This window comes from Nelumbo lutea, chromosome 1 (assembly GCF_056320005.1).
Source record: "Nelumbo lutea isolate HS-2025 chromosome 1, American lotus-T2T, whole genome shotgun sequence".
NCBI classification, from domain to species: Eukaryota; Viridiplantae; Streptophyta; class Magnoliopsida; order Proteales; family Nelumbonaceae; genus Nelumbo; species Nelumbo lutea.
Genome location: NC_142684.1, coordinates 36,357,077 through 36,381,937, shown reverse-complemented (window position 1 = coordinate 36,381,937; position 24,861 = coordinate 36,357,077). Strand labels below are relative to the sequence as shown.

The 24,861-nt window shown below is 40.0% G+C and overlaps 1 protein-coding gene across 1 annotated transcript in view; it reads left to right on the top strand.

The window, feature by feature from the left end:
• The window catches only part of LOC148874280 (Protein phosphatase 2C family protein), a 29,133-nt gene extending 4,508 nt beyond the window's left edge, over positions 1-24,625 (top strand). Inside the window, exons 2-5 of the mRNA XM_088965000.1 lie at positions 22,653-23,027; positions 23,123-23,240; positions 23,373-23,596; positions 23,786-24,625. Of these exons, the coding sequence (XP_088821126.1) occupies positions 22,653-23,027; positions 23,123-23,240; positions 23,373-23,596; positions 23,786-24,325 (1,257 nt within the window). The 3' untranslated portion in view covers positions 24,326-24,625. The remainder of the gene's footprint in view (positions 1-22,652; positions 23,028-23,122; positions 23,241-23,372; positions 23,597-23,785) is intronic.
• The last annotated feature ends 236 nt before the right edge of the window (positions 24,626-24,861 follow it).

The window sequence follows — 24,861 nt, the reverse complement described above, 5'->3', positions numbered from 1 at the left end:
TAGTTTTGTAATGTTGAACAGGATTATGTGCAATGTTGATAGCAGCTTGGTTGTCACAATAGAACATCATTGGTTTCTCGTAGTCCACCCCCAATTCCTCTAGAAGGGATCGTAGCCATAGTAATTCTGACACACCATGAGCCATTGCCCTGTATTCCGCTTCAATTGAGGATCTAGCAACTACAGATTGTTTCTTACTCCTCCAAGACACAATATTCCCAGCAACCAGAGCACAATAACCAGAGGTGGACCTTCTGTCATCAATACATCCTGCCCAATTTGCATTAGTAAAGGCTTCCAGCTTCATGTGACCATGCTTAGCAAATAGAATACCTTTCCCTTGAGTACCTTTTAAGTAGCACAGAACCCTTTCTGCAACAGCTAGATGAGTATCTCTAGGAGAATGCATAAACTGACTGATAACACTGGTTGCATAGGAAATATCTGGCCGAGTCATGCAAAGGTATAACAACTTCCCAAGCAGTCTCTGAAACACTCCCTTATCAGACAAAAGTTCACCATCTGTGGCAGAAAGCTTATGATTAGGATCAATGGGAGTGGAGATGGGTTTAGCTCCAAGTTTACCAGTTTCGGCAAGAAGATCAAGGACATATTTGCGCTGAGATATGAATATACCATCCTTAGATCGAGCAACTTCAATGCCTAGGAAATACCAAAGATCTCCCAAATCTTTAATTTCAAATTCAGAGTTGAGAAATGCTTTTAGTTTACTGGCCTTTTCAATGTCATTACCCGTGACCACTATCATCAACATAAACAATCAAGAAGGTCACCAGAGAGTCATTTCTCTTCAAGAACAGTGTATGATCAGATTGTGTTTGAATGTAGCCAAAAGAGACAAGAGCAGCCCGAAATCTCTCAAACCAAGCCCGAGGAGATTGTTTGAGACCATAAATAGATTTGTGTAGTTTACACACCTTGCCTTTCATTTCTTTTCCATACACTCCTGGAGGTAGAGACATATAGACTTCTTCATGCAGTTCTCCATTCAAGAAGGCATTTTTAACATCGAACTGGTGTAGGGGCCAGTCAAAAGTAGCAACTACTAGAGAAAGTAAAACCCTAACTGAAGTCATCTTATCTATAGGAGCAAATGTCTCAAGATAGTCAATGCCATACATTTGGGTGTAACCCTTAGCAACCAACCAAGCCTTAAACCTCTCAACAGAGCCATCAAAGTGATATTTAATAGTAAACACCCATTTACAACCCACTGGTTTCTTCCCTTCCGGCAAGTCCACAATATCCCAAGTATGATTCTTATGCAATGCATCAAGTTCGGTCATCATAGCTTTCCTCCATTCAGCTTGAGATAAAGCTTCCGGTACAGACCTGGGTATCACATGGGAAGAAATAGAGGCAAGAAAAGAGTAGTAGGAAAGGGAGAGAAGGGTGTAAGATAAGTGTTTGGAGATACAATGGGCTGTACACTTTTGCTTGCCCTTGCGAAGAGCAATTGAAAGGTCAAGGTCTGGAACAGTCTGAGATGGGTCAGTAGAGGGCTGACCTGTTTCCTCAGGAATGATGGGAGTGACAAGATGCTCTTCTGAAGGAGTGGAAACAACCTGCACATGTTTGAATGTCTGCCTTTGGTACCACCTTTGGAGAGCAGGAGCAGAAGTAGGAGGGGGAGCAAGGACATCAGGGGTAGGTTCAGTGGAAGAAGTGGACACCCCATGATCAGACTCACAAGGGATGGGAAGAGGAACAGCTGAAGACATAGCAAAGTACTCATCAGATTTCTCCCCCTCAGGAGGAATACTAAAGAAGGGAGTCAACTTTGCTCCAAAATCTTCTTTCTTGAGGCCTTCAAACTCAACTGATTATCTTTGAATTGATGGCTGCCCTTACTTCTTCATTGATTTTCATCTTCCCTTCAAAAATTCTTTTGAAAGCATACATGGGGTGTTGGACAATGGTTGGGATGCAAAGGCAACTCCTCACTTGACTTTAGCTCTCCTTGGAAGTCAATACATAAGGTATACCCAATCTTCCTTAATCTAACCTGTTTTGATGTGGGAAAGGGAATGTGGTTTGGTTTTGGGAAGACCTATGGCTAGATGAAGCCCCTCTCAAATTGTAGTTCCTTCTGTTTTATGCTCTCTCTAGCTATGAACTTGAACCTTTTTCAAAGCTTGGGATACCATCTCCTCTTGGGAGAAACTAGGATTTTGGTTTTAGGAGGGACTTAATGGAGAATGAGTGTTAATCCCTTGTTCAGCTATTGACCAAATTGGAATCAATTTCTTAGATCAAAATATGGAGACACTAGAATTTGGACAATCTCCACTGGTGGTCTTTTGACTTGTGCTACTTTCTTTAATAACCTTACTCTGTCTAGCCCTATGGGGGTGAATCTCCCAGTGAAGAGATTAGGAGTAAGCCTCTTACACCTAAGGTTCAAGCTTTGTGTTGGGAAATATTCCTTGGAAAGTGTTGAGAATATGTTTGTAAGGGCTGTTTAGTCTTTTTATTATTTTGTATTTGGGTGGCCATTTAAGGGCCTTCGTGTAATTTTATCTATTAATATACATATATCTTTATGAGGGTGTGAACAAGACACAGACACATACACACTCGACTCATGACTCTCTTCTTCTTCTTCTTATAGGTGGATGTGCCTTGATTTTAGGAAGATTTTGATATGGTTATTTCATCCATTTCAAACTTATATGATTTTTCTTGGATTTTTCAATCAGAAATTCACAGAAATTTCAGATTTGATGTCGAAGTTCTTTTTGTGCATCTGAAGGTTTTTTTCTCAGAAAAATCTGGTCCTCCTAGTCCATTTTAAATTTTTGGGATAACGGGAAATGGTTTCATAGTTTTTTGAGCCATTTTAAATCTTTGGGAATGGTCTCATAATTTTCTGAGCCCTAGATTTTTATTTTGGGAGATTTTTCTCTCCTATATTGCTAGTTTCTACTAGCCTGCTTTTTTGGTCTCCTGTTGTGTAACAAGTCACAACTGAGATTGGGCCTATTTATTGTGTCTCTTGTATTCTTGTTGAGTCATTGGAGTGCTATTGGGTTATTGAGAGGTTCCTTGGTAAGATATTGAGCAGTCCAAGGATGTGTAGATTACTTCCATTGTGCTTTTTGGAAATGTTGACACTTCTAGTGGAATGATAACCATTGTAAAATTTGACGGGACCAATTTTCTAGAGTGGTCCCAATTGTCTAAGCTTACTACCACAAGAAGAGGTAAGTTGGGATTCATTATAGGCCAAGAGGCCAATCCTGTTTAAGTTGGGATTTATCATAGAATAAGGTAGGAAGTTGTGAGTAAGAAATTTGGTGGGCTAGGGTTGGGGGATATACAAGAAAGAAATAGGGCCTTGCTGGCCAAATGGTTGTGGAGATTGCCTATTGAATGAAAAGGATAAGCCAAGCTGAAGGTAATTGTCAGTATTCATGGTCTTGTGGTGGATGGTTGCAATGCTGGTTTGCTGGCTAGGGCTACAAGAGCTTCTCCTTGGAAGTCTGCCCATGCTATCTTGCCTTTATTCCTTAACAATATTAGGTATATTCCTTGCTCTGGTAATTTTGATAAATTTTGGGAACATGTATGGTTGGGTAATTCATCCCTAAAAGACTTATTCCCTTCCATCTATTTGATCTCTAACAAAAGGGATGAGCCTATTGCTTCTTTTGTGTCTCCTTCCAACTCCACCTCCGGGCTTGTTTGGGATCTGGGCCTTACAAGAGGACTTCGTGATTGTAAAGTTGACAGAGCTATGACCTTGCTTCAAGATCTTGAAGGCATTTACTTAGATCCTTCTCGTAATGACTGTTGAATTTGGACCATCTCCCCTTCGGGCACCTTCACTAGTGCTTCCTTTTTTTTGTCCTTAACTAGGATAATTGATAGTGGGGGCCATCCTTTTTTGGGAAAGATGTTTGGGGCAAGCCTATTCTGCATAAGATGGGGTTTCTATTGGGAAGTATTTTTGGATAGAATTAGCACATGTTTTATGAGTTGTTTTGTTGGGATGACTCTTGGTCACCTATGTTAGATGTATCTTTTATTCATAGTAATAAAATTTTCTTTTTTATTTATTTTCAAAAGAATCTTTTGCAAATGGAAAGACATAATTGGTGTTTGTCCCTTCATTGGTGCATCCTTTGTTAGGCTAACGACAAGTCTTCTCATCACTTATTAATCTCCTATCCTCTTGTGTTGTCAATTTGGGAATGGTTTTCTTCCTTTTTTGGGTGGAGGTGGAACCCCACCAAACGCACAAAGAGTGTTTGACCCTACCTTTGTTAGTTGGCATAAGAAGAGGGGAATAGCCCTATGGAAATGTACAAGGGATGCAATTTGCTGGACTTTATGGGAAGAGAGAAACAAGAGGTTGTTTGAAGGCAAAGAAAGAAGTAGGGATGCCCTAATTGAAGCCTTTGTAGTTAGGGTGATCCATCGGGTGAAAACTTTGAATCCCTTTGATGGAATTCTTGCTTCTGATTTGATGAGGAATGGAGAGAAGTGGTCAACTTTGATCCAATGAACGAATTAGCAATGCCAACATGGACTCCCCCAACCAATGGATTCATTAAATTGAATTTTGATGGTAGCAGTGAAGGTAATCCTGGACCTTCAGGTATAGGAGGTGTTTTCAGGGATGAGGAAGGCAAATTAGTGGTTCTATACTCTGCTCCCATTGGTGTTGGGGATTCCTTGAGAGCGGAAATCCTAGTTGTGATGGAAGGCAAAGAACTAAGCCTCACTAAGTTGATAATTGAAGGGGATTTAAAGTTGGTTATTGATTGGCTCCAAAATGATGAGGAGCGGGGGTGGTGGGGGATACACTAATGAGAAAAGGAAATTTAAACATTTGACACAAGGAGTGGAAGTCAAGTTGAACTGGGTTAAGAGGGATGCCAGTTGAAAAATTGAAGATTGACATTGAAGGTGATAAGGAGTTTAGTGCAAGAGGGGAAAGGACAAAAGAGAGGAAGTAGGAAGGGGAACAATATGAGGGGAGCAAAAAGAAAAATAATTATGAAGATCCTAGTTGGAATATCCGTGGTCTAGGTATTGCTTAAAAAGAGGGCAATCATTAAAGAGGTGGTAAGAAAAGAAAATCCCGATATAATTGTCCTTTAGGAAACCAAATTGGTAGAGTTTGATAGTAGATGGGCAAGAAGTGTACGGAGGGCTAGGGGAATAATCTGGACTATGACTCCATCCTAGGGGAGCAAAGAGAAAAATAATTATGATGATCCTAGTTGGAATGTTTGTGGTCTAGGTAGTGCTAAAAAGAGGGCATTCATTAAAGAAGTGGTAAGAAGAGAGAATCCTAATGTAATTGTCCTTCATGAAACCAAATTGGCAGTGTTTGATAGTGGATGACCGAGGAGTGGAGAGTGGAGAAGATTGGAATTGAAGAACTTGTAGGCAAATTTATAGTATCTATAAAGTTTAGGCAAGTAGGGGATGGTTTTGAATGAGTTTTAACAAATCAGTATGATTTGAACAGATATAGGGAGAGGAATGAAATGGGGGAGGAATTGGGAGATATATATTTTTTTTATCAATAACTTTGAAACTTTTATTGATTAAAATACTTTAGGATACAACAATAAGTTACAAAAGAAATCAGCATAGTAAGTTGACCCAGTACTGAATTACAAATGTGCCCAAAACATATATGTTCTTTGAACCCCTTGCTTTGCTAAGCTATCTGCCAAACTGTTGGCAGATCTCCTTACCCATCCCACCTGAATTGTCATGTTCCTTGATATCCATTTAAATCTTCTGAAATCATTCTTCAACTGCCATGTTACCCCTTCCCCTTTCTGCAACCATTTTATCACAGTTTTTGAATCTCCCTCGATGATCAGTCTATTGATTCCCAACTCTTTAGCCTTCTCAACTCCATTTACTGCAGCTAGAAACTCTGCCCTTGTCACATCACCTACCTCCACAGGACCGGAGTATAGGGCAATGATGGAACCGTCTCTAATGCCCCCCCCCCCAATACCTGAAGGGCATGGGTTACCCACACAACTCCCATCAAAGTTTAGCTTCTTCCAACCATCTATTGGAGGGGACCAAGTCTCAACAAACTGTCATCTCGTAGATGATGAAGCAGCAATAAGTCCCCAAACCCTGAAGAATTCTTCGACCTAAAGGCTTAAAACAACTTCAAACTTTTTACCCAATGAGCCACCCTCAATGTTATTGTTTCAACTAAAGCTTCCTTGCATTTTTCTTTACTTTCAAATATCCTATCGTTTTTTTCCTCCCAGATGGTCCATAGTATTGCTGCTCTAGTACACCTCAAAAAAATCCTTCCCCTGGATTGGTAGGAGCATTGGGGTGGTTTAATGTCTAGAGCATTTCCTAGATTAACTTCAGACCATTGGTCTATGTCTATCTATAGGGAGTTTGAAGGAAGAGGACCTACTCCCTTTTGCTTTGAGAATATGTGGTTGTGCCACCCGGGTTTTGTACAAAGATTAGAAATTGGGGGGAGAGGGAGAGAGAGAGAGAGAGAACCAAGACTTGATTGGAAAGGGATGAGATTTCATAGGAAGCTGAAAGACTTAAAACCCAAGATCAAGGAATGGAACATTTTGGAGTTTGGGAGGATTGAATAGAGGAAGAAAATGATGATTAATCAAATTGAGGAATTAGATAAAACAGAGGAGAGGGTACTTTTGAGGAAGGAGATAAAGAAACCAAGTGGTCCCTAAGGAAACAATTGGAAGATGTACTTCATAAAGAGGAAATATGTTGGAGACAGAAGTGACACCTCTTATTTGGGGTTTCAGAGGGATACCAATATGATATGATACGATACGCTTGATACGGGGCATATCGTATCAAAATTTTGAACCTTGGGTGTAGGACCTGTCCTCCCTTCAGGGGGCTAGAAGTGCCTGAGACTCAACTGAGAATGGGGCATGACTTGGCCTTTGCCTTTGGTACCCACCTCTACACAATAGGGTGAGTAGTGAAAATTGGGGGATGAGCAGGTGGAGGGGGAGTAGGAATAGGTGAGCTAGGAGGACAAGGTTCAACAGGAACAAAAGAAACCACAGAGGGCTTAGCATAGGACTCATTAGGAACTACCAAAGGAAGTGGAAAAACAAACAACTCAGTGGAACATCCCCCTTAGAAGAATGTCCATAAAAGGGAATTGATTCAGAAAAAGTGACATCCGTAGAAACAAACTAGGTGGCACTGATGGGATTGAAGCAATAGTAACCCTTCTTTGTAGAGGCATAACCAAGGAAAATACACATCTGAGCTTTGGGTTCAAATTTGTGTCTCTGAGAGCTAGGAATGTGAACATAATAGGTACAACCAAAGACACACTGGGCTCAACTAGCAATAGACAAGAGGCTGGAATCTGTGAACAAGGCATTGGAAGGGCAGTTTGTAACCATAATCGAATTCACATTTTCCATACCTTGGTTCTGGATTGTAACTGAAACAGAATCCAAAGGACATAAATTGATGACCTCTATTGAAGCCTGGGAGGGTTCACATTCCTTGGTTAACCCTGAGAGAAACATTAAATATATGACAAAGGTCTTCTTCTTGGCTTTCTGTAGTTGGGTATTCCTTATTTGGCACCAGAACTGATCCTTCCACTAGACCTAAGCTGTGTTGAGGAAGACAATGATAGACCCAGGTTAAAGTCTAACAACACCATCCCTAGTCACATGTTCATTTAAGCTGCTGCCTGACCTGTCCAGTTTACCAAATGAAAGACCTAGTTTGCTTGGGTGGGGTTGAACCAACTCACATAAAAATGCCTTTCCATCTTCCTTGGAGTCCATGCCACCCCCTAACACCCTAAATGACTTAGACCTTGCCCTTTGAGCTGATGACTCGAAATGCTAAAATTAGGCTATTTGATCAAACTTTAATGGCCCTAGATTATGACCTCCTTTAGAATTCTGTCCTTTAGCTTTCTCTTCCAACTTTACAGCTTCCATATATGTCTAAGTGTTGTTGCCTTCCTTACATGCAACTCTTGCCTTGCCACATCATCATTGTCTACCTCGTGACTTTCTCTCCAAAGATCTGCTTCAATGGACAACACTAACCACATGGTGATCCATATTTCCCCTGTGGAAAGATCTATTTTATGGGTATCATCTTTGGCTTGGCTTTGATCACCATTAGTATTGTCGAGTGGAGATCTATGGATTGGTATCTCTCCACAACCTTGCCACACAAGATTGCAATCTTCTTCATGGTATCTTACTTCATAGGTGAAATAGTAGACCTAAAATCCTTTTATCTTCCTTTCAATGCCTACAACCTTGGAAATGCTCGTCAAGCACCACCTCTCAACTTTAAAATGTTGGTGTTGGTGGAAATGTTGGTCATCCAAATATAGGAAACATGTCAGAAATGTTGGAAACAAGGATTGAAATTTCACAACATATCGGCCCATATTGGTCGATACGTGTCGTATTAGTGACCCACCAATACGCCACTTTAAGCTTGTTTTGAGGGTTGACCTGTTTCAGGGGGTAGATAGGCCTTATACCACCCCCCTGAACAGGTTTGAAAAATGATACTAACCAATACGCCCCATCTGGTGTATTGGTCTGTACCGATAAAAAGATATTCAGAACCTTGGTCAGAAATATTGTAAAAGTTGTAGACATGGTGGGGACATCGTAAAATATGCAAAAACATAGAATGATATTTTATGAAATGATAAAAGAAGCATAAGCACATCTTTATAACTCATTATCTTGTTCAAAATCATTAAACAAAACTAAGGAACTAAGATTATAGACAAAATAATACGTTGTTAATTTATCTTGGAAACTAGGGGTGCAACTGGGGTTGACCCAATTAGCATTGTACACTGCTTTGGGCTTGGACCTTTGGAGCAGGTCCATTCAAATTTTGACAAAAGCCCAACCCAAGCCCACCCAAGTTGCACCCTATTGCAATCCATAAGATTCAAAACTACATGATAGAATGAGTTAAATCAAAATTTAAACTCATAGAAAATGCAAATGATTCTAATAGATCAACAAAATAATCTATTGCACAAACAAAAACTAATATTTAACTTCATGTTTGAAAGGAATACCGAGTTGGCTCAAAGTGGTAATCATGTTTTTTTTTTTTTGTTTAATAAATGAAGGTAATTATGTAAATTAGTCAGGAACGATAAGAAAATGTAAATTAGGAAGGCAATAAAATTGCTACTCCATGTATCTAAAATATTATCACTGGCTTATGTTACAATACTCTCTTGTACACCACATAGTGCTGGTAGTGTTCATTGGGGAATATGTCGAGTCCAGTAAAATTTCATGTTGCCACCCACAGAAATGGAAATATGTTGTGGAAATATTAGGGAATTTATGGACATTTTAAACCATCCAGTCCAAACTTCATATTAACCATAACTGCTGCAGTCTCCAGCACATTTTCCAACATGTCTAACATTGCTTTCTTTCTTCTTTTTTTTTTTATCAGCAAAAAAGACTTTTATTAATAACAGAAAAATATTGAATTACAATAGTTATAGGTTGCAGTAATGCATTAACCTAATCTACAAACGCATGCAAACAGTTACAGTTATAGTTATAGGTTGCAGAGAAATATTGCTTTCTTTCTTTCGAATGGTGTTATCATACTGGTTCCCTTCAGGTTGAAATGATCCTTACATCATCACCAACCTTTCCCAATCTTCAATATTTTATTTTGCCAATGACACCAATCTCTGTTCCCATTCCTCCTTAAGACCTCTTAGCCATTATTTTTGGAAAGGCATCCATTTGCTGCCATTTCCACCTTCAGTTCTCTGCACATTCCCCCTTTTCTTCCTTTTTTATCCATTTCCTCCTTTTTTGTCCTTTTCGTTCACTTTCATTTTGCCATTCTCCTCTTCCTCTCATACCATAAATTGCTGCGAAGTGTCTGCTATCAAACTCCAGCCTAGGGATGCAAACAGATCGGATCAGATTCAAATCAGGGTATATCCGAATCTGATCCAACACTGTTAAGAGCCGATCCAATCCAATCTGACCGGATCTCATAAGTATGCATTCGGATTCAAATCCAATGAAGAAGTCGGATTTACGGATCTGATCCGGTCCAATTTAAATTTCTTGAAAAATTAATAAATTATTAAAAGAAAAATAAAATGTAATAATTAAAAAAAAACAAAAACAAAAAATATAAGTATCTTTTCAACTATTTTCATCATATATATACATGTTTTTTATAAAATAATAATATAAAAATTTACAAAATGCAATATAAATAATATATTTATAAATAAATAAATAACATATGCATATATATATATATATATATATATATATATATATATATATATATATCGGATCGGATAGGGGTGATCTGAATTCAATCCAATTTCTGATCTTATCCTATTTTCTGATCTGGTCCGATCCAAAGATCCAAACATGGGAGATCCAAATCCAACAAAATAGGATCGGATTAGAATCCGATCCATTTGCACCCCTACTCCAGCCTGAGATCTTCCATAGCTTGTTGACATAATGTGATGTCATGCAGATATCAACATGAATATTTGAGTGAGATGGGCAAGAAAAGAATCCTATAAATCTTCCATGAGGGCTTTGGTACCAACTAGTAAACACCATGAAGAGAAAATGATTGGAAGAGAAGGAAGAAAAAAAAAATTGGGAGGGAGAGGTATTGATTGGCTGTGAATCTGTCTAGCATCAACTGACTATTGTATCATTAGCTTATTTGCTAATGCATTACAATTATAATTAGACCCCTATAAGCATCGTGTAATTACAATACCTAAAATACCCTTTAATACATTTTTTTTTCTTTTTTTCTGAAGACGCCAAATATCAATATGCACAATTTAAAAAGTAGTTTTCTGAAGACGCAAAATTTCTCAGGTGGGTCCCAGGTTCTAGATATTTTCCTTTTTGAAGATGAAGAAGCTGCAACTTTGCCCCACTCCCTACTTATATCATCCAATGTAAAGTCTAAGAATTGTTGTAAGGCTTACTTAATAGCTGCTGTTACAGTTACAGTTACTTGTTTTTTCTTCTTTCTTTTCTCTTATTATTTTGATTCTAGGATATGCCGCCAAGGGCATACTTGTAATTTCAGATTCTTTTATGAAGTTAATATAAATAGAAAACTGGTGGCTGCCAATAGAAGCTTTTCTCTCTCAACCGTACCTCTCTCTTCCTCTCTCTCTCTCTCTCTCCCAATCCCCATGAATCACCACATGGTATCAGAGCAGGTTCTCTGGGTTGAAAAAGACCTACGATCCTTCCTGCTCAGTTCTTTAAAAGTGTTTGGACGTGGCTGCTTCTGCAGAAACCCTAGCAGGTGTTTGGCGGCTGTTTCTGTAGAAGCCCTAGCAGTTTCTGGTGGCTGTTTCTACAGAAACCCTAGCAGTGTTTAGCGGCAGTTTTCTGGGAAACCCTAGCAGTTTCTGGCGGCAGCTTTTGTGATCTCTTTTTCCTGGACGTAATAGCAAGAAAACCCTAATTGGAGAAGGGTGATGCTGGTGCAGACTCCTCTGTTCGATGCTGTGAAGTCAAGTTCAGATTAGCACTTCGTACAAGTGCTAAACAGGTGTGGTTTTTTTGTTTCAGTTTGTCCCAGCCTTCTTTGGCCAATGGTGCGTAGGGCTCATGCCTTGATTATATAGTTATTTGTTTGGATGTTGGATGATTAGAGTGTAGGAACTACAATCAGACTGATTGTAATGTCTGTATTGGTGGTGTTGAACCAATTACCGGACTGATTTATTGTTCTGTTTGGACGTTGTGTTGACTGAACCCCTTGTTCTTAGCAGTATTCCCAGTGTTCTCAGCAATATTTAGTGTTCTTTTGCTCACATTCTAGGAGTAAACCCTGAGTTGTTCACATTCTGATTGTGGCAGCTGTGCTGTTGGGTGATATTTGAACTGGTTTTCAGTAGTATTCAATGGCAAGTCATGAGTTAACTTCATCGGGGGCTACACCAACCCGCAGCACAGCGGGTATGGGAGGTGAAAACATGGTTTTTCCCATGCCAATTACCCCTTTAAACGGTCTGAATTACCTGGAGTGGGCTGAGTGTAAAACTCTATGTAACGGCAAGGGGTAAAGCTGGTTACATCAATGGAAGGGTGAAAGAACCCAAGGGTGTGAGACGGCTGAACACGATGGGTGGGACCAAGAAAACAGTATGGTGATGTCTTGGCTCCTCGCAGCCATGGAACCTGATGTGAAAAAGAATTTTATGTGGGCAGACACCGCCAGTGAGATCTGGGAACAGGCCAGAACTACCTATTCTGAGCAAAGGCATTACGCCAAGGTTTACCAGTTGCAAGCTAAATCCTCAACATGTAAACAGGGAAACCGTAGCTTGTCCTCATACTATTCAGCCCTTACCTCCATATGGAAGGAGTTGGACCATTATTAGGCCATAGAGTGGAAGCACGATGATGATGCTAAGGCCTACAGGAAGTTGGTCTCTCAGCAACGGGTGTTTGCTTTTTTGTTGGGACTGAACCCTGCATATGAACCGTTGAGGGTGTAGATCCTAGGAAGCAAAGAGTTGCCTACAGTTCACAAGGTATACTCCTTTGTCCAATCTGAAGAAAGCAGGCGGAATGTGATGGTTACAGCCGAGGAGAAGTAGGTTCAGGTATCTCTTCCTTCTATTCCGGACCTTACTCCCTTCCGTGTCTTCCAACGTACACGTCAAAGAGATCAGCGGGGTGATAAAAAATGTGGAGCAGCCAAACACTGAGCAACCGACACCATCAGACTCCCAGGAGGTAAGTCCATCCCCTAACCCTACTCCTACTGTGGATGACCTTGACATCCCTATTGCCCAACGAAAGGGAGTCAGGTATTGCACTACTAAACACCCCATTACCCACTTTATCTCCTATGACCACATTTCTCCCTCATACCGAGCCTTCCTATCGATAGTTGATTGCATCCCTGTTCCCAAAAATGTTGCAGAAGCCTTAAAAAATCAGACTTGGGAATTGGTGGATCCTCCAAAGGGGAAAGACCCCGTGGGGTGTAGATGGGTGTTCACAATTAAGCACAAGGCAGATGGAACAGTTGAAAGGTACAAAGCAAGACTAGTAGCCAAAGAGTACACACAGGTACATGGGGTTGACTATGATGAGACTTTTGCCCCGGTGGCTAAGATGAACTCGATTAGGGTTCTCCTGTCCTTAGCTACTAATTTTGACTGGGAATTGCATCAACTGGACATAAAGAATGCTTTCTTGAATGGTGACTTAGAAGAAGAGGTATACATGGTTCAACCTCCTGGATTCTGTGTCAAGGGGAGTGAAAATAAGGTATGCAAACTACGAAAGTCTCTCTATGGCTTAAAACAGTCTCCCAGAGCCTAGTTCATTAAGTTTCACATGGCAGTTCAAGAGATGGGATTCAAACAATGTCAGTCTGATCATACACTCTTTGTGAAGAGATGCCAGGAGCAGATTGCTGTATTGATAGTGTATGTAGACAATATCATCATTACAGGAAGTTGGATCTCAAAAATACAGAACTTTAAACAATTCCTTGCATCGAAATTTGAAATGAAAAATCTAGGACTCCTGAAGTATTTCCTTGGGATTGAAGTTGCCCACTCAGAAAAGGGTATCTTTGTCTCTCAAAGGAAATACACCCTTGATCTATTACATGATACAGGTAAAGTAGGTGTAAGGCCGGTAGATACTCCTATGGATGTGGACCACAAGCTAGGTGACTGTGTTGGTGAACCTCTGAAAGATGTGAAGCAGTTCCAAAAGTTAGTGGGAAAGCTGATTTATCTATCCACGACCTGTCCAGACATTGCCTATTCTGTTGGGGTCCTGAGCCAGTTTATGCACTCTCCTAAGAAGCCACACATGGAGGCAGCAGAGAGAGTCTTTAGATACTTGAAGAAACACAATCACCTAAAGGTGGAAGTCTTTACAGATGCTGATTGTGTAGGAGTTGTGGATGATAGAAAGTCCACTAGTGGGTATTGCACATTTGTGGGAGGAAATCTGGTGACCTGGAAGAGCAAGAAGCAAAGTGTGGCAGCAAGGTCAAGTGTTGAAGCTGAATATAGAGCTATGGCACATGGGGTGGCTGAAGTCCTTTGGCTAAAGAACTTTCTAGGGGAGCTTGGAGTTGTTGTTCATAGTCCTATGTCCCTTTATTGTGACAACAAGACTGCAATAAACATTGCCAGCAACCCAGTCCTACATGATAGGACCAAGCATATTGAGGTGGATAAACACTTCATAAGGAAGAAATTGGAAAAAAGGGAATTTGCATCCCCTATGTCAACTCCAAGGAACAACTTGCTGATGTCCTTACAAAGGGGCTTCCGTGCTCGCGGCACAATGAGTCATGTGACAAGCTGGGCATGATAGACATCTTCAGCCCAACTTGAGGGGGAGTGTTGTAAGGCTTACTTAATAGCTGCTATTACAGTTACAGTTACTTGTTTTTTCTTCTTTCTTTTCTCTTATTATTTTGATTCTAGGATATGCCGCCAGGGGCATACTTGTAATTTCAGATTCTTTTATGAAGTTAATATAAATAGAAAACTAGCGGCTGCCAGTAGAAGCTTTTCTCTCTCAACTGTACCTCTCTCTTTCTCTCTCTCTCTCTCTCTCTTTCTCTCTCTCAACATGAATATTTGAGCGAGATGGGTAAGAAAAGAATCCTATAAATCTTCCATGAGGGCTTTGGTACCAACTAGTAAACACCATGAAGAGAAAATGATTGGAAGAGAAGGAAGAAAAAAAAAATTGGGAGGGAGAGATATTGATTGGCTGTGAATCTGTCTAGCATCAACTGATTATTGTATCATGAGCTTATTTTCTAATGCATTACAATTATAATTAGACCCCTATAAGCATCGTGTAATTATAATACCTAAAATACCCTTTAATACATCTTTTTTTTTCTTTTTTTCTGAAGACGCCAATTATCAATATGCACAATTTAAAAAGAAGCAGTTTTCTGAAGACGCCAAATTTCTCAGGTGGGTCCCAGGTTCTAGACATTTTCCTTTTTGAAGATGAAGAAGCTGCAACTTTGCCCCATTCCCTACTTATATCATCCAATGTAAAGTCTGAGAATAATTTCATTGACTTTACCCAATGAACCCACCTTCACCATAATACCTTCTATCAGCATTTCTTTGCTTCTCCTCTTCTCCTCAAAGAGTCTTAGGGTCCGTTTGGTTCACAGTCGGAATTGAAATCCTTCAGAATCGGAATCGGAATGTGGCCTATTCCCATAGTCTGTTTGGTTCAGACAGGAATGGGAATAGGAATTGGAATCATCAGGAATGATATTTCATTCCCAAAGGAGGGGCAGGGAATGGCCATTCCCTCAAATGGGGGAATGCCATTCCAGCAGGAATGGGAATGGGATTCCGATTCTGCCCAACCAAAGAGCTGGAATCGGATAGCCCATTCCGATTCGGATTCCAGACCCCTATTCCTGCAAACCAAACAGGGCCTTAGATTTCTTTCTTCCCATATTGTCCAGATCACTGCTGCCTCTGTGCACTTCCACAATAATTTCCCCCTTCTTTTTGGCATCTGAAAGTAGTAGAGTCGAACAACCTGTCCAGACTGCTTAGTATTCCACCTGCACTCAAAAAGAGAAAAAAAAAACAATCCCAAATACAGCAAGCAAAAGGACGGGAGATTAGAAGATGATAAACACTTTTGCCTCTAGAATTGCATAAATACACCAGTTTGGGGAAAGGCACCAGCCAGGTCTCTTCCTCTGTAACAAATCACAAGTATTAATGGCACCATGGAAGACCTCCCAGCAAAATGCACCCACCTTGGGAGGGATAGGGCGACCCCAAACCTCTTTAACAGGAAATGACAAAGGAGAAGATGAAGAAGACAGATTTAAAGGAAGAGGCACACCTGACAATTTGTTGGTGTTGTTCTTATATGGTTTTGTAGAAATAGTTAGTAAGCCACGAGAGTGGGGTTCCATACCCACACTCAGGCTCTAGTGTTATGGAACCCCATAACCTAGATCTTTTTAATTCTTTTTAAGTTGGGCCAGCTGGCCTTATCTATATTATGTTTATCCTGTTATGTTTTATTAGGACTAGGACTTCATGTTTTATCTCCTATTCTTGTAAGGAATCAAAGCTATAAATAATGAAGTGTATGGGGCGGCAGATATCAATCAACCGAACCCCTTCTTTCTTTCTCTCATCTTCTTCCTTCCTCTCTTCTTTTCTCTCTCTTCCTTCTCTTCGAACCTGTGTTTCTCTTCTTAGATTACACAACAGCAGTTTTGTTTTATTCAAGTTGGTATTAGAGCCTGATCTAGGGCTTCTCATGTGAAGTTTAACTCAGCCAACCACATGAGAGTTATCTAAGGCTGGAAGAATAGAAAGGAGCTATCTTTGCCTGATTCTTGGAGGTTACCAGAGATCTTTAGCAGCTGTCCAAAGATTGGAGAGTGTTTTTTGGTAATCTGGAAGAATCAGAGAAGGCTAGAGGAATCAAGCTTGGATTTTTATCAAGACTGAAGGTGGAAATCAGAGTTTTCTGGGTAAGTTCTCATCTCTTCTTGAACCAGCAGTAGTAAGAAATAAGGTAGACTTATTTAAAAGGTACAGCTGAGAAAATCTGAATTTTCTAGGGTTTGTTCTTAACCCTACAAACCTTTTTTTACTGTGATCCTTTCTTGGAGGAATCAGCTGGAAAAGATCTGATCTTGACCTTTTTTTATTGGACTGATTACAGTCCAGGTTTGTCTACCAGTGAGTTAATCCTTGACTGAGATTGCATTCTTGGAAAGTATTTGACTGTGTTTGCACCCTTGGCTGAGATTAAATTCTGGACTGTTATTCTCTGATTAAAGTTACAGTTCTGGTTCTTGTTCTTTGCTGAAATCAGTTTCTGGACTGTTAATATCTGGTGTTTTTGATAGTTTTGAGAAGGAACTATCGACTAAAATTAAGTTCTGGTTCCTATTCCTTGCTGACATCAGATTGTTCTCTGTTTTCTTGGAAAATTAGTCTCTTTCTTCTTGGAGCTTTGTGATCTAGTTAGTTTGGAAAAGGTTGGAAGTGAGGTAAAAACTCAAGGGGAAGTTTTGGGACTGCTAACATGACTGAAAATACGTTCCAGATTACCACTGTTAGATTTGATGGAACAAACAACTACTTGGAATGGGCCTAATCAGCAATGATGGCCATTGGGGGCAGAGGAAAATTAGGGTATGTAACCGGAGACAAAAAAGAACCAGCCAATGAGGATATATCTCATCCAAGATGGGTTCAAGAGAACTACTTGGTAATGATCTGGCTATGCAACTCTATACAGACCCACATCAGCAGAAACTATCTTTGGGCAAAAACAGCCAAGGAGATTTAGGACAGCATGAAGGAGACCTATTCCCAACCCCTCAATGTTGCTAGAGCTTATGAGCTGAAATGTGAGGCGAAAAACCTCAAGCAGGGAGAGAAGCCAATCTTAGTATACTTTGCTACTCTAAAATCCCTTTGGCATGAAATTGATCACTTGGAAACTATTGAATGGGAAAGCCAGAAGGATGCAGCAACATATAGAAAACCGATTGAAACAAATAGGGCTTTTGAGTTCTTAGCCGGTCTAAACTCAGAGTTTGATATTACAAGACAGCAACTTCTCACTAGGGAGAGTGTGACTCTATCTCAGGCTTACTCATTAATCCATAGTGAAGAAAGTAGGAGGAAGGTAATGCTATCTTTTCAGCCCACAGAAGCAGCCTTTTCAGCAACAAAATTCAAGGCTGGAGGGGAAAAGTAAAGGGAAGTTAAGAAGGAAGACAAAAGACAAAAGAGAAGTTTGTGATCATTGCAAGAAGCCCAAACACACTAGAGACACCTGTTGGAAATTGCATCCTCACCTAATGCCAGCTAGACTTAGAAACAAGAAGGGAAGTGCTAATACAGCAACTACTACTAACAATACATCCTCTTCCAGCACAAGGACCACATCCTTGGATGCCTTAGCAGCTGTCCGGGTTACACTGACACAGCTAGAGAAAGAAGCTAGTATTTCTGGATCTACATCTCAGTCTTCAACTACTACACCTACTCAGCCTACTTCAGCCCTTGCTCATACAGGTACAAGAGCTACTGCATGTCATGCTTCTGTCCCAAGTAATACTAGACCTTTTTGGGTAATAGATTCATGTGCTTCAGACCATATGACCAGCTTATCTACTTTATTTAGCACCTATTGTTTATCCTTTGGGAGAGACAAAGTTTCTATTGTTGATGGCTCCCTTGTACCAATTTTTGGAAAGGGAGACATTAGATTGTCTGATGCCATCACCCTATCCTCAGTTTTGCATGTTCCCAAGCTTAGTGCTAACTTACTTTCAAATGGTAGTAGTACTAAAAGTCAAAACTGTTTAGTAACCTTTTTCCCTGATTGGTGTGTTTTTTAGGATCTGGAAACAAAGAAGGTGATTGGGATTGGCCATGAGATGAATGGAGTCTACCTGTTTGAACATTCACATGGGGAGCAAAGTAAAGTGGGGAATTTGTTTGTCTCTCAGTCTTGTAGTAAGATTATGCTTTGGCACAACTGCTTAGGTCATTTATCTTTTGGGTTTTTAAAGAGTCTTTTTCCAAACTTATTTGAGTCAGTAGAAGTGTTTAGTTTAAAATGTGAAAGTTGTGAGCTTGCAAAACATAGTAGATCTTCTTATCCTTTGAGTAATAAAAGAAGCAACCTTCCTTTTGAAATTGTGCATACCGATGTTTGGGGGCTATATCATACCCCCGCCATGGGAGCATACAGATATTTCTTATTATTTGTTAATGATTATACCCGTTTTTCATGGGTCTACCTTATGAAATCTCGAGATGAAGTCCCTTCTCTGACCCAGGCTTCCCATCAGATGGTTCTAACCCAATTTGAAACCAAGATCAAAATTCTTAGGTCTAATAATGCCAAGGAATACTTTGCAAAACCCTTGGCATCCTATCTCCTTGATCTTGGGGTCATTCATCAGAGCACCTATCCTCGTACACCTCAGCAAAACGGAGTTGCTGAGAGAAAAAATAAACATATCTTAGAGGTAGCCAGAAGCATCATGCTCAACTATAATGTTCCCATACGCTTCTAAGGGGATGCAATCTGTACAGTTGTGTACCTTATTAATAGGGTTCCTTCACGGGTTCTAAACATGCAAACCCTGTTCAGTCTTCTGTATCCAGATAAGAACCTATTCACTATTCCCCTCAAAACTTTTTGGTGTACTTGTTTTGTTCAAATCCTTGGACTTCATCGCTCAAAGTTTTATCCCAAAGCTACTATAAATGTATTTTCCTTGGGTATGCACAAAATCAAAAGGGATATTGCTATTAAGAGACTGTTTTAGGGAAGCATTTTGTGTCCATGGATGTCACCTTTTTTGAGGATATGCCCTACTATTATAGGGTTTCTCCTTAGGGGGAGAGTAGCGAGGAAGGGATTTCAGTTTCAGACCCAAAAGTTCCTTTACCTGTCCCAATCACTGAAGGAGAGAGATGTGAAGAGGGTGAGGGTTGTCGAAAATGCAGAGAATTGAGAGTGTATCACAGAAAGTGGTAGAGGTAGGTTGATTCTCGTGCTCAACAACAATCCAGGTCAATTCCAACATCTTCTACAGCCCCAGGTCCAGACACTACTACTGCTCTCACAGTTGATCCCACTATTACAGATGTTCAGCCCTCACCATCAGATGACTTTGATCTTTCCATTGCAATTCGTAAAGGAAAGCGTCATTGCACCTCATCCACTACCCATATTGCATCTCCAAGTTCCTTTACTATAATTGTCTCTCAAAATCCTATAGATCTTACTTGACATCTATTGCTGCTATTCCTTTACTCAAAAAAGTGCAAGAAGCCCTTTTGATACATGAATGGAAGGAAGCAATGCAAGTAGAGATGGATGCTCTTGTTAAGAACAACACATGGGAACTAGTTAATCACCCTGGAGGAAAGAAACTTGTTGGATGCCGATGGGTGTTTACTATGAAATATAATGTTGATGGTACTGTAGAGAGGTATAAGGCCAAATTGGTTGCAAAGGGATTCACACAAACTTATGGCATAGACTATACAGGAACTTTTGCACCTGTTGCAAAAATGAACACTATCAGAGTTCTACTATCCATTGCTGCGAACTTCTCATGGCCACTATTTCAGTTGGATGTTAAGAATGCCTTCCTCAATGGAGACTTGCAAGAGGAAGTCTACATGGAGTTACCCCGTGGTTTTTATAGTACAGAAGCAGAAAAGAAAGTTTGCCTTTTGAAGAAGGCCTTGGTTTGATAGGTTTAGACTGGCTTTGGACAAATTCGGATACATACAGGCTCAGTCATATCACACTCTCTTCTTTAAGAAGACAGGTCATTCCCTGACTCTACTTGCAGTCTATGTAGATGGCATTGTGATAACAGGGAGTGACATTAGTGAAATTGAAACTATTAAACAGCATCTTCACAAGGAATTTGAAGTGAAAGACCTAGGGGAATTGCACTATTTCCTAGGAATTGAGGTAGCTCGATCTAAGCATGGCACTTTTACCTCTCAAAGGAAGTATGTTCTGGACTTATTGGAAGAAACTAGAAAGTTAGGAGTGAAACCTGCTAGCACACCTATTGAGCTTAACCATAAAATAAGTGCAGAAAATGGAGAACTTCTTGAGGACAGGGCTATGTACCAGAGGCTGGTTGGGAAACTTCTTTATCTCTGCCTAACTCAGCCAGATATTTCCTATGCTATCAATGTTGTTAGTCAATACATGCATTCTTCTAGGACCACCCACCTCCTTGCAATAGAAATGATTCTTGCCTACTTGAAGAGATGTCCAGGGAGAGGTATATTCTTCAAGAATAATGGTCACATGAAAATAGAAGTGTATACAGATGTGGATTGGGCTGGATGTGTTGATGGCAGGAGGTCCACCTCTGGATATTGTGCATTTGTGGGGGGAAATCTTGTTTCTTGGAGAAGCAAGAAACAGAATGTTGTTGCTCGCTCCGGTGCAAAAGTAGAATACGGATCCATGGCCAATGGTGTTGCAGAAGTGTTATGGCTAAGATCCTTGCTTAATGAATTGGAAATTGATTATGAGAAGCCTCTGATGCTGTATTGTGATAATCAAGCTGCAATTAATATTGCCCACAACCCAATACAGCATGATAGGACGAAGCATATCGAGGTTGACAGACATTTTATCCAAGAACAAGCCGCATCTCAAGAAATATGCCTTCCTTACATTGCCTCAGACATGCAGTTAGTTGATCTCTTTACCAAAGCAGTCACAATAATCAAATTGGAGACAGATTTGCGCAAGTTGGGCATGACAAATATCTACTCCCAACTTGAGAGGGAGTATAGAAATAGTTAGTTAGCCACTAGTGTGGGGTTCCATACCCACACTCAGGCTCTGGTGTGTGTGTGGTTCCATGACCACACCTAGATCTTTTTAATTCTTTTTAAGTTGGGCCGGCTGGCCTTATCTATGTTATGTTTATCCTGTTATGTTTTATTAGGACTAGGACTTTATGTTTTATCGTCTATTCTTGTAAGGAATCAAAGCTATAAATAATGAAGTGTATGGGGCAGCAGATATCAATCAACCGGACCCCTTCTTTCTTTCTCTCTTCTCCTTCCTTTCTCTCTTCTTTTCTATCTCTTCCTTCTCTTCAAACCTGTGTTTCTCTTCTTAGATTACACAGCAGCATTTTTGTTGAAAAGAACATACTGTTATAGACTATATCATTGCATCATGCTAGGATAGTGACTGAATTCTATGTACAGTGATTGATAAATTACTGATTGATATTCATCAGGCTAACTCTGTGTCTCTGTCAGTTATGTTAGTGAATCAATATCAAAAGCATCATGCACATCTAATAATAACAAAAATACAATGGTGACTTGTGTTTGTGTGTTTTCATAATTAGATCCTTCTGTTCTAGATATGTCAACCACTGTCAAGAGCCCATTGTTGTTCTGACTAGTTATCTCCATGTTCACGAGATGTTTGGTTCCCAAAGACCCCATTAGCTTTACAGGGTATATGATGTCTAATGTGTTGTTTAGCTGCAGTAGTTTAGTGAATCAATTGCACTGAACTGATATTTCGATGCATCTTTCTCATTTCACCTCAATGTAGTTTTAGAAAGTCCAGGTCTAGTGAAGGCACAAACCCTGATACACAAGTATTATAATTATTGTTTACTAACAATTGCTAAGCTGGGGACACCTGATTGGACCCATGTATTTTCCATTGGATCACACATTTTTCAAATTTGTACCATTTCAAATTTAAAACTGAGCCACTGACCTAGGAACCAGTGCTCTAAGGCTGGTCCTTAGAAATCAGTCTAGCACATAAGTTTGTTTTTGGTTTCAGAATAACAAGTCAGTCTTGCTTTGATTTACTTCTGAGATGACTTTCTCCATTGAAATGGTTCAAATTGATGCTGCTAAAATTATTAAAATTTCTTAGGCACTGTTTAATATTATCAAACAGTTAGGTCATAGTAGCAAGAGTTGTATAAAAAACATGTAATTTGGCTGTCTTATCTTATACCTGTGCTTTTTCTTCTATATGCATCACTAAATGACATCAATCCATTCAATGCACTAGAATTTTGGCTCAAGGAATGATACAATCTTCTGTGGGGTATTTGACGGTCATGGTCCATATGGTCATATGGTTGCCAAGAAAGTTCGTGATTCACTTCCTCTTAAGCTGTGTACCCAGTGGAATGCTAATTCTAGTGATTGCCAGAATGGCATTGCTCCAGAAAGCATAAATTCTGATGAAACCGGATCCATCAGCATGGATGATGAATGGTGTTGTTCCTTGGATGTTGATGACACTGAAAAACTCCCTGATCTGTATCAGCCACTGAAACAATCTATCTTAAAGACCTTCAAGCTAATGGATAAGGAATTAAAGATGCATCCAACAATTGATTGCTTTTGCAGTGGAACTACTGCTGTTACTTTCGTAAAGCAAGTGAGGATCTTTCTGATGTTCTCATGCTACATTTTAATTTTATCTTGTCACCAATTGACAGACATTTACATAACATGCAACCTGAAAATTACCAGGGCCAGAATCTTGTAATTGGAAATGTTGGAGACTCAAGAGCAGTAATGGGGACAAAAGATAAAGAAAACTCTTTGGTTGCAGTACAGTTGACTGTGGACTTGAAGCCTAATCTCCCAAGTATGTTCCCTGTATACCTCTTCACTAACTAAAGCTTTTCATGCCTCCTTACCTAAAGATACTTCCTTACTAGTTACAACCACTGCAACAGACTTTTACTTGCTGCTTACGTTCCTGGTTGTTACATTTTAGGGGAAGCTGCCAGGATCCAGCAATGCAAAGGAAGGGTCTTCGCTTTGCAAGATGAGCCAGAGGTTGCACGTGTTTGGTTGCCTAATAATGACTCACCTGGCTTAGCCATGGCTAGAGCTTTTGGAGACTTCTGTCTAAAGGATTTTGGTTTGATTTCTGTTCCAGATGTGTCTTATCGTCGTCTCACTGAGAGAGACCAGTTCATTATTCTTGCCACTGATGGGGTATCCTTCTCTCTTTGCATCATGTTTGTTAATTTAGTTTTAATTTCAACTTTTAAGAACAACTTATGGTGTAGGCACAGTCCCTACCTTGTCAAACTATATTTTTATTTTGCTATACTCAAACTCATGGGTGGATCATCATGAATTATCATTGCCATCTTTCTCCCCTTACTTTTCTGTTATATGCAGGTTTGGGATGTTCTCTCAAATAAGGAAGTGGTAGACATAGTGGCTTCAGCCCCAAGTCGTACAACAGCAGCACGGGCTGTTGTAGATTGTGCTGTTCGAGCATGGAGGCTCAAATTTCCTACATCTAAGAGTGATGATTGTGCTGTTGTCTGTCTCTTTCTGGACCATACATCTCAGGCTGGTGAAGAGACAGATAGCAGCACTTTGGAGAGCATGACTGAGGAGTCAGAAAATCCAACGCTTTCAGGCATGAATGACAGCAAAGCAACAGATGGGAATACTCAGCCTTTGAATGGTCCTGTTCTTGAGCAATCCAGCACCGTCCAACCTTCTGGTGAAATTGTTCCTGTTTTGGAATCAGTAGAGGAAAAGCTTCCCCAGAGGTGCCATTCTACAAGGAGCCTAGCTGAGTGCATTTCAACTGCCGATGATGAGGAGTGGTCTGCCCTTGAAGGTGTTACCAGAGTGAACAGTTTGCTAAACCTTCCCAGATTTCTATCTGGTGATAAAAGAGCAACCAGTTGGAGAAAATGGTTGTGAAACATCAACAGCCATGAATTCGATGCTAAGGTGCCAAACACCAAAAAAGGGAAAAAGTGAGTTTTAGACCGATGACGATCATTATTTGCATAACACTGTAATAGCACGATGAAAATACGTAGGTTTAAGGCTGAAGGCTGTAGACGATTGTGTCAAGCAGCTGCACACTGAACGTAGACAAATTTTTTGGTTGAATAAGTTTTGCAAGTACTCTAGTGTTAGGAATGATGAACTAGAGGACTTTGTTGCTTCCGGGCTATATTATAAACTTTAATTATTATTCAATTTTCTGCAGAGGAACTCCAATTTGTCTTCATTTTAAAAGAATTCTCCTCACAATGTTTGCTTGGTTTCATTTCATTCCACACAGTCTGAAAAGGCTTAGAATCTTGAAAAATGCATTGTTAATTTGAAGTCGTGCTAGACAGCTTATGCCTTGCAAATCCAATGGTATCAGTCCTTGCTGCTGAAAAAATCAAGGCTTTTCATTTGCTTCTCGAAGGCCTTGTAGAAACAGTAATTGAAAATATTAGAGA